The 14,070-nt window shown below is 40.0% G+C and overlaps 1 protein-coding gene across 3 annotated transcripts in view; it reads left to right on the top strand.

Moving 5' to 3' along the window:
- Positions 1-4,356, top strand: part of ZNF462 (zinc finger protein 462) — a 92,652-nt gene extending 88,296 nt beyond the window's left edge. For all 3 annotated transcript variants that reach the window (XM_064641665.1, XM_064641663.1, XM_064641664.1), the window contains 2 exons: positions 429-543; positions 1,530-4,356. In XM_064641665.1, coding sequence (XP_064497735.1) covers positions 429-543; positions 1,530-1,731 — 317 coding nt within the window. In that variant the 3' untranslated portion in view covers positions 1,732-4,356. The remainder of the gene's footprint in view (positions 1-428; positions 544-1,529) is intronic.
- Positions 4,357-14,070: the final 9,714 nt, after the last annotated feature.

Raw genomic sequence — 14,070 nt, 5'->3', positions numbered from 1 at the left:
CAATATATTATGAGGGTTACATGTTAAATACACCAAGTCTGTGTTTCCTAAAATTTGTGCTACCAATTCAAAAATTATAGATGGACTTGAGCGGATTTTTTGATTTTGCTTTCAAGCCATGTCAGTCCTAAACTTCCCAGTTTTGGTTTGGAATTAAAATTCCACAGTCTCTTCATTTGCTGAAACACAGGAACAGGGAGTAGTAACTCCTTACCCTGATTTGCAGAGATAGTCTAGGATTTGGGATGGGATTTGTAGTGTTACTTTGCTTTGTGGGAGTTACATTTTCACAAGGAGTTTTTGACAGGAATGTATGTCCTTTTGGTCCTCCAGGATGAGAAGGTGCAGCAGAAGGGATCAGAGCAGGATCACAATGATCCCTTCTTGCTCTGGCACTTCTGAGTTCATGGGCTGCTGTCTTTTTCCAGATCCCATGATGTATCCTGACAGCAGTGCTCCAGAGAAACGCTTCCCATGTGAGTTCTGCGGCCGATCTTTTACAGAAGGCTCTGAGTGGGAACGACATGTGCTCAGACATGGCATGTAAGTTGGTTTGCATTCCTTTGCCAAACAGCCAAAGGAAGGATTAGATCTCTGTATCACCCCTTTCCTCCCCTCCCAAAAAGCCCTGTGATGAAAGCAAACATGGTTCTATGAAGAACAAGTCTATCACAGGTATGGATACAGTCATCAGATGTCTCTGCATAGGAAGTTCTCATTCATCCTTTTTAACTCTGCAGCCCAGGGCCAGCTGTAAGACTGTGGGGTTTAACTATGATTCCAAAACTTAAGATTGTCCTTGGGTCAATACCACTTGGCCAGGATTAACTTCATCTGAGTGTGTACTGTTGATTTTTTTTTTTAAATGTTTGCCTTTCTGTGACAGTTTGCCCACTGTGGGATGATAGCATCACAGATAAGACAGGCATCTCTGGAACAATCTTTTTCCTTCTTTTGATGGAGATCTCATTGGTAGCGGAGATCTCATTGGTAGCAGAGATCTCTTTGCTGAATAGAGTTTCTTCAAAGAGTAGATTTCATTCAAGGTTGCTGACTTGTGGAAAATATTTGAATACAGTATTGTAGGTTAACTGTGATGGGACAATAAATAATGACTTCTCTTACCCATAATATTGCCTGCCTGAATATGAGTACTTGAAACCTATAAAAAGTTTTATTGGATCATTAACTCTTTCGGAAAAGTACTGTTTTCCTGTGCATTTGTTTGGTGTCTCATAAGTCTTGTTTACCAGGGCACTGGAAAAAGGGGAGTAGACTTTAAATGTCACAATTTGAGTTCTTCCCTCTCACTCATATCTGTCCCAGTGTAGAACAAACAGAGATTTGGTTTCAAAGCCAGAATATTGTGGGTGCCAGTGGTAACTTCATTCCACTTCCTCTTCTTTTGAGCCAGAGGTGGCAGTGGCCTGTCTGCCTTTTTGGAAAGTGATGTGTTTCTCTCCCTCATGTGATTGGCTTTGCTGTGCCCTGTATTGACTGTTTCTGTTCTCTGCTGCTTGGCTTTGCAGGGCGCTGAACGAAAGCAACCACAGGACCGGCGAGGACAACCAGCCAAAGGAGGACATGGAGGAAACAGTAAGCACACTGCCAGAAGAAAAAGAAGACATTGAGACAATGGTGGTGGACTACTCCCACAATGGTGAAACAGCAGTCAGCATGGTAGCTGCTGACAAACCTCTCCAAGACAACTCAGAGGCCAAAAATGAATAAGTGTTTGGTGTCAGTCTAATCAACGTACTTGAACAGAGATGAGCCGGATGGCGTGGGTGGGTGGGGTGGGCAGAAGGAAGAAAAAAAGCTGCTTTTAGGACTGAATGATCTATTTTCAAAGCACTGGTACCTGTGTGAGTGTGTGTATATTAAAGTTATTTAAGTGATGGAATAAGTGGCTCCATTACATCACTGCATCTTTTCTTCTGGATCTGACAGCGGGAAGTTACGTTCATCTTGGACTAATGAAGCAACTCCCCGTGTTTCCTACATTACATGTGCTTTGCAGTGGAGAACTTCGATTGTTTTGAATGGAAGCGTTTGAGCATGGAAGAAGTGGTGGGGGGACAACTTTTCAGCACACAAATTTGTGTGCGTTTTTCTAGTTTTAATACATAATGATTTTCCAGACTGAATGCAACTGCTTTAGAAAAGAAAAAAAAAGAGAAAAAACAAACAAACAAAAAAAAAAAAAAAAAAAAAAAAAAGAAAAAAAAAGAAAACAAAAACAAAACAGAAACTGCTTTGCTTAAAACAGTCACCTGTTTCCTAGTACCTCAGAATTAACCAAGGGAGATCTCTGCATTTGTCAGTACTACCTGTTGTTGTTGTGGTTAAATGTAGAGAGACTGCTGGGCAAGGTGGTGAATGGAGGAAGAAAAAGAAAGTTTTAAAGAAAGGAAAACAAATTGTGCTTAAAATCCCAGTGTGGGTTTTATTTCTTAAAATACTGTGATTTTTTTAATTATTTTAGTAAAAAAAAAAAACAAAAAAAAGAGAGAGATACTTTAATTCCTAGATAACTGTTTGTGAATTGTCATCCTTTATTCCAGGTAAGCTGTTTGTTAGTATTTGGTTATAATTTTAGTATTTGGTAGAATTTCATGTGACTGATTGTGCGGTTTTGTTTGCCACACGTTTATTTTCTATCAGCCTGAGGTGTTACAAATACAGCACAATTGAGTTTTTCATGTAAAATGAGTATTTCTTTTTGAGTGGGGGACAGGGAAAGGAGACTAGATCTTGTGAATAGAATTTTTTTTGTTGTTGCTGTTGTTCTTATTGTTCGTTGTTGTCAATTTTAAACATATGGAGATAACAAAGAAGTTTTAACTTTAAAAAAAAAAACTGAAGAACCAAACTTACAGCACAGCTATGCAGCTCATGGGCCAAACACATGGGTCCTCATAACCATTCTGTTGCTTGTCATATTAACATCGATCAGTCTCACACCAGTAACTTTTCGTTAAGATTGGATGCCTTTTTTTTTTTTTTTAATTTCGTCTGTGGTGTGCGTGTTTTCTTTTTTGTTTTGGTGTGGTGGGAGGGAGGGGTGTCTGTTAACACATCTTTTTTGCAAGCGGAGGTGAAATAGTTACATATGACATTGAGCCTGGAGAACTACTTTTACTCAATTCAAGATGGAGTTGCTGAGTTTTTCCCCTCCTCCTTAGCTTTTAGCATGAGGGGAGCAGTGTTGAATGAAAATAGGAACCTGCATACCTAAGTGGCTGATCCTGCACTACTTCTTGGGTGGAAAGCCTACCAAACTTAACTGGAGTTTTGCCTGAGCAGCGAATACAGGATCTGGTGCCCATGGGTATGTTCTGATTGTGAACAAAAAAACAAACAAACAAAAAAAAAAAGACAAAAAAACAAAAGCTAAAAAAAAAAAGTTTCTTTCCAAAAAGTAGAAAGTACTTGACTGAAACCTAGTTTTAGAAATGCATGTGTCTTCGTTTGTTTTTTTTGTTTTTGGGGGGGATCTGTGGGAGGGGGAGGGAGGGGAGAATAGGAAGCTCTCGGGGAAATTTTGTCCTGGATAGCTTCACATAAAAATGATGGCAAAAATGTTGCATTTGTGGAATAAGTGCTACTTGAGAAGCATGGTGTTTTGCTTTTTTGGGGATTCATCAACTGTGTGTTAGGGGGATTCTTTTTGATTTTTTTGTTGGGTTTTTTTTTTTTTTTTTTTTTTTTTTAATAGGGAGGGAACATCATAAAAAAAAACATTGGAGGGACAAGTATAAATACACATTTTGTGTCTGTATTTGTTTTTTAATTGGCCTCATTTCAAATGTATTTAAACAGTTCCATACCTGGATTGGGTGTTTGTAATGGTTACCAAAAAGAAAAAAAAAAAAAAAAAAAACAATGATTGTGACATGCTTTTATCACTACTTAATTTTTCAAATAACATGTAAATATTGTAATCCATTGGATTTTGTTTTGCTAACCTGTAATAAAAAATATGGGACCATTATCCTTTTAACAAGCTTAGAATGTCATATTTTTTTCATTTTTCTCTTTTCCCAAAAATGTATACCTGATATATTGTGGACACACATTTTAGGTGCATTATTATGATTCTGTTGACTGTAATGACATAGAATTGAAAATAACATTTTTTTCATTGTTTAATTTATACAGAGGACTTTTTCAGAGTTTGACAGAAGGAAATAATAGCAAAATGCTAACCCATTGGCTTCAGCACTCGGTATTTCCTGATTTTAAAATTACTGCTTACTGATGGGGGATAGGAAGGGGATACTGAACTGTTGCACTGACGGGTTTGTTTTTTAAAAAAAAAAAACAATGAAAATTAATAAAAACTTTTTAAGAGTGTTTCCTTGTCTGTGTGTGGTTTGGTATTGGCCACTCTGATGATAGGTCTGTCCAAGTGACTGGTCTTCAAATGGCAGCTCTGGGAGAGAGCAAAGCTCCCTTTATCCGCTCCTGCACCCATTCCTCCCCTGCTTCTCAGGGAATTTTTGATTTATAGGTTATGGGGAGTGAGTTGCCGTGGCTCACACAGGTCTGGGGTCTACAAAAACCCCAAAGAATGCCCTGAATATGCACCAGCCCAACATCCATTAGAGGTCAAAGGCATTTTGCCAAGGTCTGCTGGCTCCTCCTGAACCCAAACACGGAAATGAAGGAATTTTGCAAGCTCTTTAGAAAGATCAAAATAGAAGGAGACAGGCTGGTGTTTGCATTACCAACTCAGTAGTGCTTGTGACATTATCTTGGAATCTTTCTTTGCTAAATACAGATTTTAAAATGCATTTTCAGAAGATTTTTTTTTCTGGGTGTGTTTTAATCACATCCAATTTTCCAGTTTAAGTGGCTATTTGATTGTACTGGAATTGGATTCCAAAGGAATGTGTATGCTGTGAAATAGCATGAAACCTTTGATCACATGATAGCTTTATATGCTTCTACTTTTCTCCCTGGGAGTCAAACCCCAGAGAAATATAAGATATATTTCTCTTAAAATACTTATTTCATTACCCTGTGCTTATGGAAGAGAGGGAAAAAATGATGCATTTTAGGCTGTTACATACTACTTTTTTTTAGTGATCTCTGGAAGCATTTGTTCAGAAAGGAGACCTACAAATAATTTGCACGTTTACGTACGTTCTAGCCCACAGCTAACCTACACTTCCACCAGTTTAAAAAGGGAAGGGTTGCTCAGTGGTGCATCAGTAAAAAGAATTATATAACTGATATAATGAAAGGCCTTGGGATGAATTCTATATTATTGCAGTTGCATTATCCCATCCACCTCAGTGGTAGGATTGTGTGAGTTGAAACAAAATCCTCAATCTCCCCAGTTTTAGGTATCAGACTGGATGTGACTGGATCATAGAATCACAGAATGGTTTCGGTTGGAAGGGACCTTAAAGATCATCTGGTTTGAACCCCTTGGCCAGGGGGGTTGGTCAACTAGACCACAGTGTTGAGAGCCCTGTCCAAGCTGCCTTGAACGCTTCCAGGGTTCCACAGTTTCCCTGGACAACCAGTTCCAGTGCCTCACCACCCTCAAAGTATAGAATTTTTTCCTGACATCTGATGTAAACATACTGTCTTTCAATTTGAACCCATTCACCCTTGTCCTGTCACCACATTCTCTTATAAGTAGTCTTGCCCTATCTTTCTTGTAAGTTCCCTTCAGGTACTGGGGCACCTGTATTGAGATTCCTGTGCTGAACTGAATTACAATACAGGAGTGGGAGGGAAGAGGTAAGAGAAATAGTTGTCACCATTATCCTTCACTCACATTACTACTCTGCCTCAATGGACAGTTTCCTTTCTTTCAACTGAGAGCCCTGAGCTTCACAGGGAGCACTCTTGCTGTGGAACAACTGTTGTTCTGCACATTCTGTATTCCTGGGCTCATTGTCCTTCTTTTGCTTATGAAGTCTGAGTAAATGTTTGCTATGTTATTGCTCTCTGACTGCTGGCATTTTCTTTCCTGCCAGAGGTGCAGTGCCTGAATGCTCCCCATGCAAAGACCTTGCCTTCGTATTCACACCAGAGCAAAGGCTTTACAGGAGTTGCTATGGGAAGGCAGACCCATATCTCCGTCCCTTGCAAACCTCCCTGGAGAAGAGCTGGGCACGTGAGGTTACCCTGTGACTTCAAGACCAACACTGACGATTGGCAGGGTCCCATATAAATCTGGATATGTAGAGTTTCCAGAGGAAAGTCCACTCTTTGAGAAGTGATAGGGACTATGCCAAATGTTGATACTCGTGGCCCAGTTATCTTGGAAACTGATGCTGCACAGAGGACTTAATGTGAACTTACACAGCAAGAACGTATAGTCAGTCTTCAGGCTTCAGAAAAGTATCTAAATACAGTTGCATATCTAAATACAGTTCAATTCAGTGAAAGCTGGCCTGTGTTTCTCCACTTTTGCTCACCCCAAAGTCTTCCTTTCAGTATTTTTCTGATAACACAGGACTTTTCCACCAAGAAGGCCAGCTGTCTGGCTCCAAAGTATCAAGATTACAAATCCATGACTGACCTGGTCTGGTGTCAGCAGTAATCCTGCTTTTGGCAAAAGTCTGAACCAGAGACCTCCAGATCTCCCTCACAGGGCTATTTCCCCATTCCTACTTCTTTGGTGTTCTCTAAACCTTTGCTTTCTCCAGCTTGGCTCTGACTTTTTGCAAGCCCATGTTTTTGATGAAGTGTGAACTACTTTTGAGGGGATTCACACTGACTCACAACTCTTCTCTGACCAGCATTTTTGTCTGTCTCATATCTAATCATTTTTGACCAAAAGGCAAATCTAAATGTATGAGCAAATAAAGGAGCATCTAAATGTATGCTCAGTGACATATAATATACCTGAGGCAGTGATCTCTTAGCAGAATCAGAATGAATTTTATCAGACTTTCTCTGTGGGTTTGCAGGCATTATTAGCAGAGGTCAGCACAGAACAACCCTTAGATGTAGAAAACGACTATCACATAGGAGAAGATATCAAACTGTATTTCATCTTGGCCTAAACTATTTAATTCATTCTGACATGGATCCTACAATTCCTTTTCTCCAGCACTCACACAATATGCTACTAAAGAAGTGAAACACCCAACAAAATAGTGTCAGTGTGGTGGGTTTTTGGTTTTGCTTTGCTTTTGTGATTGAGCCAGTATTTTCACTTCTTACAAGTGGAGGAGTACAATCCAAAGTTCTGTCAATTTGGAAAAAAAAAAAGGAGAAAAAATAAGGTTCAAAAAATAAACAAAATAAAATAACTTCTCATGCAATGCAGTCTATTGTGTAGCAACAGATGGAGTGTGCATCTAAGTATCAGGTACCACTATTGATTTTCCTTTTGCTGCCTTTGAGGTCTATTTTGTTTAGCAGAATGTGGGAATTGACCTGGTCAGATCTGTTCCCTCTCTAGTTCAGTGTCTTGACTCCTGAAGGAAAAAACAGGAAATCCCATGATGAGCAGGAAGGGGGTAATCTGTCCCTAATGAAAGTCTCGTCTTAATCCATTTTGACGAAAGCTTCAGAAGCATGTCTTACCTCTTTCACATTCATTTTGTGTTATAGTAATATAAGTTACAGTACTTTTACTATCAATTCAGTATAAAATTCTACTGAACTCCTGGTTTCTCTGATGAGAACTGACAGGTAAAATATTTTTGTGTTAAAATTTTTTTGCTATTTTAGTATCCTACAAAGAAATGCTTCCTAAAAGTTAGTTGTGTGAACACTTATTCTTACATTGTTCATAAAATGCATTTATCCTAAAATAATCTATCAGGAACTCCAATTGATTCATTTCAGCTAGGATGCTAAGGAAAAAATTATGTCAGCTGCTGGAATGAGAAGAGACATGCTTTTCCTTTCAAATAATTTGCCTCTTAGAATATTTGGTGTAACAGCAAATATGCCTCAGCTTGATTCTTGAATTCTCTGTAGAGTTTACACTTCTATTAATAAAGAGCTTAGCTCAGTCTAGCCAACTGTACATGCATGACTTCCAAATCTGAGATGTGTCTCTCTGCAGCTGTTCTGTTGTGCTCTCAGTAGTGTTTAAAGAGAGAGAGATATTTACCAGCAATGCCTCAAATTAATTTCACTTGTGCTGAAAATGTTGGACTGAAATTTTAACTTTTCTCTGTGACTGGAAGAAACCATATTAAGCTACTGAGCCAAATGTTGCTTCAAGTCTTTGTGGAATCATTTAAACTGAAGTCAGTGAAGACTTCCAGCAGAGAAGCTGCAGTAAAAGAAATGGTAGTTTTGGTCTGTAAGAACCAATAGATAATTAGCAGGCAAGCTCTGTAAAGCAATGTCTTTGATGTGTCATTTCCAGAAAAAAGTGTTTTCCTCTGCTTGGATTCTTCTGGGCCTTAGGCATGTGATTGTTGAAATCACGTGATTTGAGTAAAGAAATAGAAAGGATTTGGTTTCTCATAGATAAATAAATACCCAGCACTAAAAGCATGTTGCCTGCAGAAAGATGTAAGATCTTTGAGCCATTTTGCTGCAGCTGCAGAGTATTTCCTGCTGATGCTATAGGAGTCTCCTCTTGGAAAATAAGTTAGAGAATGATGTTTGCTTCTCCTGTTCCTCAGCTGCTCCTGTAAGCTCCTCTTCCACCTTCCTTCAAAGGATTGCTCCCAGTAAGCAGATGGCAAACACTGGGTATGCTGGAGTTGTTAGGAAGTGGACTACTGTATGTAGGAGGCATTATCATGGTTGTTGGTGAGGAAGCCCAGGCTCATGTACAGCAAGGCTGGGACGCAGTCCCTGCCCAGAAGGGAGAAGCAAGGGAGTTGTCTGCTAGGCTCCAGTTGGGACCAAACATGATCCATCAGGCCATCAAATTAATATCCTTGTGCTTAGCTTCATCAACCTATATGATCTGTTCTGGAGGGATGCAGGTTACAAACAGGACTTGTGCTTTTCAGCACAGTAACAGAAAAAAACTTTCTGGGAGTCAGCAAAGTCAAATGTGCCTGATCCTTCTCTGAGGAACTGGCTGAACCTCTGTCCTGTTAGCCAAAAGCAGGAAGGACATGTGATCATATGTAGATATCATATCCCATTGCAACTAACAGCAACAACAAAAGTATAATTATATTCTTACCATCGGATTAAATGTATATTGTTATTTAATCCATTTAAAGTGCATGTTTAGCAATTAGGACCTCATTCTGCAGGGATTCATGCTGTAACTTAGATTTCTTTCCATGTAATTTAATTGGAAAGCTGACAAGGAGATGCTATTTTTTTCCCCATTAATTTATATCAAATGGATGCTGTCGCTGAGTCAGTAGACTGTTCCCAGGGACGCTGTGAAGTCTGGGAGAGCCTTAGAGTGAGACAGAAGAGAGGAATAAAGAACAAGGCTTTCTGAATGAATATGCTGGGTATACACAAGGTGGCAAAAGTAAGCAAATGCACTGATTCCTTGGCAGCCTCCTTACCTTTCAACTTTCCTGATGGCAGTGTGAGATTTTTAAAGTCTCAGGGGTCCTGTTGGCATCCTTTGGCATCTGAGTGGTTTTGAAAACATCTGAAAATCATGCTTTCCACTGCAGGAGGTGTGAGTTCAGAGCTTAATACTGGTGTTGGTATTACAGGTGTGCTTGTAACCAACAGGATCTGCTGGCACTTCTTTCTGATTGCAGACATGAAGGAGTCTCTTTTCATGGCTCTCCCTTCACCTGGAACAGAGGACTTCAGTCATCTGCTGCAGATTTTTTTGCCTTTGCCTGTGGAAAAAAGTAGACCCTCTCCTCAGTGTCATCCTGGAGAGCAAACTCTGTGATTAAATACTCTGCATTCAAGTAGAAGAATGTTCATGTACCCCCACTAGTCAGCAATAGAAAAGTGCTGTGCTTGCAGGTGGTTATTCCGCTCAGGGAAGAGGTGACCATTTTGCTTTTCATGCAGAAGGGGAACCTTGAGAAAGTTGAGCTTCCAAGTTTTCTCAATTAAAACATTCAGATTTAATTTCAAAGATCTCCATCCTGAAATGAGCAGTAGCAAATGCTGTAATTGAAAGAGCAAGGGTATAATACAGGCAAGTAGCTCTTCAGCACTCAGGTGAGTTTCTGCTTTATGAGAGTTTACTAATTCTGTGTTTCAGTCATAATTTCTGCAAATAACAAGAACTCCATTTTATGGCTGGTTCTTATGCATACGAAGGTGGTTTGCCTTTTTACCAAGCTAAAGTATTTCAAACATGGACATTATACTTATTTTTTTTAGATGTCTAATTTAATCCAAAAGCTAATGATGGAAAAGGGAAAACACAAAAAGAGAGAGTCATGGCACAAGCTTGCTTCCTAATTTTTTTCTGTCTTTGGGGTTATCTGTAGCTACTACCCTTGCTGACACTCCTTTTCCACACAGAACTCAAAGCAGAGGATGAAGTGAGGTACTTGCTTTATTCAGTCTGATCCTGTGGAGCTGGAGCTGGGTGTAAGCCAACCTCTCAGATCCAAACTGAGCATGAGCCTTGGAGACAACAGGATCTGAACACTGCCCAGTCCCAGGGTAGGCCAGACTGAAAACTTATTTGCAGCATGTTCTTAATACTGATCCAAACTTTGTGGCTCAGATCCATATCTAATTTGAACATCTAATTTGATGGTTCCTAAATAACCTGTCTGTACAGCTGTTTCATTGCTGGGCTGTTTTGCTCTGCTCAAAGTTTTCCAGACTGTCTTCAGCTGTCTCTGAGCAGAGAGGAATCCTGTTTGCTTCTTCAACAGCAGTTTTCCAGCACAGCTTTTGTTAGCCCAAGCTGTGTCCAATTGCAGACTAGGATTTCTTTTTTTTAAAGGTACGGATAGTCACCTCTTGACTAACTTTACTTTGTCATGGATAACATTCACTATCTATAATATTTAGACTTTGAGTCTCTCAAAGCAGGAAGAGTTGTACAAACTTGCATTCAAAATTCCTAAACCCTAATTCCTGTTTATATTCCAGTGGTAGACAAGGGCTTAAAACTATGTATAAATGTCTCCTATGACCATTTCAAGGTCCCTTTCATGGAGGGTAAGTAGCACAAGGGGATTTCTCTTGTTAATGAAGTATTTCAATTATTTTAAAGCTAATGTTTCTTTTCACCAACAGTAGTTATAATTTGAGCAAAAGTCCACTATTAATCCTTTGTCAATTATGCTCTTTCAAAGAGACTAATTAGAGGATGGAATAAAGAATTGGAACAAAACACTAATCTTTTTTTTACATGACAATAGCATGAAGAAGTAATGTCACACAAGTATTTTTGTAGTGTTTGCTGTAGTATAAACAGAGCACAAACCCTTCGCCAAAAAAATCTTACAATCTAAGAGACAAACAAGTTGTGATTTCCTGTTGGAGCAGAAAAAGGTTTTAATATCCCCATTTGTTAGAATGAGAACTGGTCTAGGAAGCAGAGGAAATGATGTGGTTTTGGAAAATTCTGTCATAACATGAAAATAAATTGTGGTAACTTAGGTTCTTGTCCATGGCCTTAGACTAAAGACTTCCCCTTCTTTTTTTACCAGAAAAGAATGTAAAACTAAAAGGGACTGTCTATATCATGGAGCTGGATCCTGACAAGCTAAACAAACCATAAAACTGGTTCAGCCCCCTAAAATGCACTGAACATCTGCCCTTTTGAAGGAAAGGACACTTAACTCACCTCAGAACTAGGTAACAAATACCAGGCCAAGAATAACATGCCCTAAACAAGGAATATTGATCTGACATGCTGTGTTGTAGAGCGAAAAGATCCATTTTTCTCTAATGATTTTCAAGACATATTTGGGCCCAGGGGAGAGCAGAAATCTGTTCCTTCTGCAAACTATTTGTTTCTTTCCAGCAGCTTCATATTGTGCAAACTTTTGATAGTAACACAAATTTGTTACTTTATGGGTTAGATATCAGGGTTCCTGGTAGTCTTGCTGATGATTATTGAAGATGTGAATCAATTTCTGGGCATTAGGAGAGAATTAGGTTTATGTGTCCAGTTTTTCATAAAGGTCGGGGCATCTACAGTGGTGGCTTCTGTAATAAAACACCAGGGACTGCCTTGATTGGGAGTCAAGTGGAACCTGAGAAGAAGGTAGGGCTGGGAGGAGGTTGGTTTTAGTTTTGTTCTTGTTTTCTATTATCCTACTCTGTTTGATTGACAATAATTTAAATTAATTTTTCCAAGGTGAGTGTGTTTTGCCCATGATGGTAGTTGATAAGTCATCTCCCTGTCCTTATCATGACCCCCAAGCTTTTTGCCTTATTTTCTTCCCCTGTCCTGTTGAAGCAATGGACCAGCTTGGTGGACACCTGGTAGGCAGTCAAGCTCAGCCTACCACAAGAGCCATCCACCTCTTGGTCCCTAAACTGCTCAGATTTTAATCTGTCCTCTTGATAAGTGTCCATAAATAATTATATCAAGAGGGAAAATGCTTAGGATTAAATATTTGCTCCTTTCATCCACCTTTGTGGATGAAAATCACACCTTTTTTTTTTTTTTTGGTATGACATATCTTTGAATCTGGTGGGGTACCATAAATTCAAATTTACCATCTAGGTGAGTAAAGCCTTCAAGCATGATGCTCCAAAGGGCCACAGCAGACCTCGAGGATCAGGACGGTATCTACATTTGATACCGTACTGATGGAAGCCTATTCAACCTGAGGCGACTGAAAGCCCACACCAGGACCATAAACCATCTTGTCTGGGAGCTGCTTTATGCTGATGACGCCGCCCTTGTCACCCACACAGAAGCAGCTCTGCAGCGTTTAACATCCTGCTTGGCAGATGCTGCTGAGCTCTTTGGGCTGGAAGTCAGTTTAAAGAAGACAGAAGTTCTCTATCAACCTGCACCTCAGGAAGTCTTCCATCATCCCCACATCACCATTGGCCAATCAGAGCTCAAATCAGTCCAGCAGTTTACTTACCTAGGTAGCATCATCTCCTCGGACAGTAAAATTGACGGAGAGATAGACAACAGGTTAGCAAAGGCATATAGTGCTTTTGGAAAGCTTCATAAAAGAGTTTGGCAAAATAAACACCTAAAGAAAAGTACCAAGATCAGTGTTTACAGAGCCATAGTGCTGTCTGCTCTCTTATACGGATCTGAATCATGGGTCATCTACCGCCACCACCTGGGACTCCCAGAACGCTTCCATCACAACGCTGCGTCCAAACAATCCTAAACATCCACTGGTCAGATTATGTGACAATACATCTGTTCTAGAACAAGCAGCAGCCATGATGATGACCATCTAGGTGAATAAAACGCAATCAAATATTGTAAAATATTTTTGGAAAAACTAGTGAGACGACACCCTTTTTCTGAGAGTAACAAATCTGCAAACGCCTTTGGGGTTTGTTAAAAGATGCTTTTGAGGAAAGGGAAGATTTTCTACCCATTCAAGTGAGAGGCAACCATGTACAGTTGCATCTAGGGCTAAGAGAAGGCCCTCTCTTGTTGGACCTTCAACCTTGACCAGACACTTTTTAGATTTTTTGGATGTCCCAGCTCCATCAGCTCCTTCTGCAAGCCAAGAAGCAAAACAGGTCTCCCTCCTACAGCCCATCCAGCTTGCTGGTGGATCTTCCTTCCTCTGTGCTGACCACTAGCAGTCCGTCTTTTCTCTGAAGCCGTGGGGCAAGTCCACAGCCCTTCACAAGCTCACAAGAGTGATGGGATGTGTTGGCTACGTGCAAACCCCTCCTGTACCTGACCTTCCTGTGTGAGCCTGAAGGTAACAGCCTCTGTGAAGAAACCAGGCCCTTGATTGTACTTGGCAGGCTTGTTGCTGAGATGAGAATGTTATCTTGCTTGGAAAAATGGAATTTATGCTTTCAAAGCTCATTGTGATGTGGAGGATGCTAACATTAGCTTGGGCAGCAGATGGCTTTTTCAGGAAGACATTCTGGGAACATGTTCAGGGAACATGTTCAGGTTTCGCCTTTCATGTGGTGTATGTGCATACTGGCAGCTGACTTAGACTAAACAGAGGGTAATTCTATGTTGTGGTTTCCTTCTGTCAACAGACTGTGTGATTGGATGGAGCTCCCCATGGC

This window comes from Pseudopipra pipra, chromosome Z, assembly GCF_036250125.1.
Source record: "Pseudopipra pipra isolate bDixPip1 chromosome Z, bDixPip1.hap1, whole genome shotgun sequence".
Classification (NCBI taxonomy): domain Eukaryota; kingdom Metazoa; phylum Chordata; class Aves; order Passeriformes; family Pipridae; genus Pseudopipra; species Pseudopipra pipra.
Note: the sequence above shows the minus strand (reverse complement) of the source record. Positions and strands in the feature narration are given on the sequence as shown.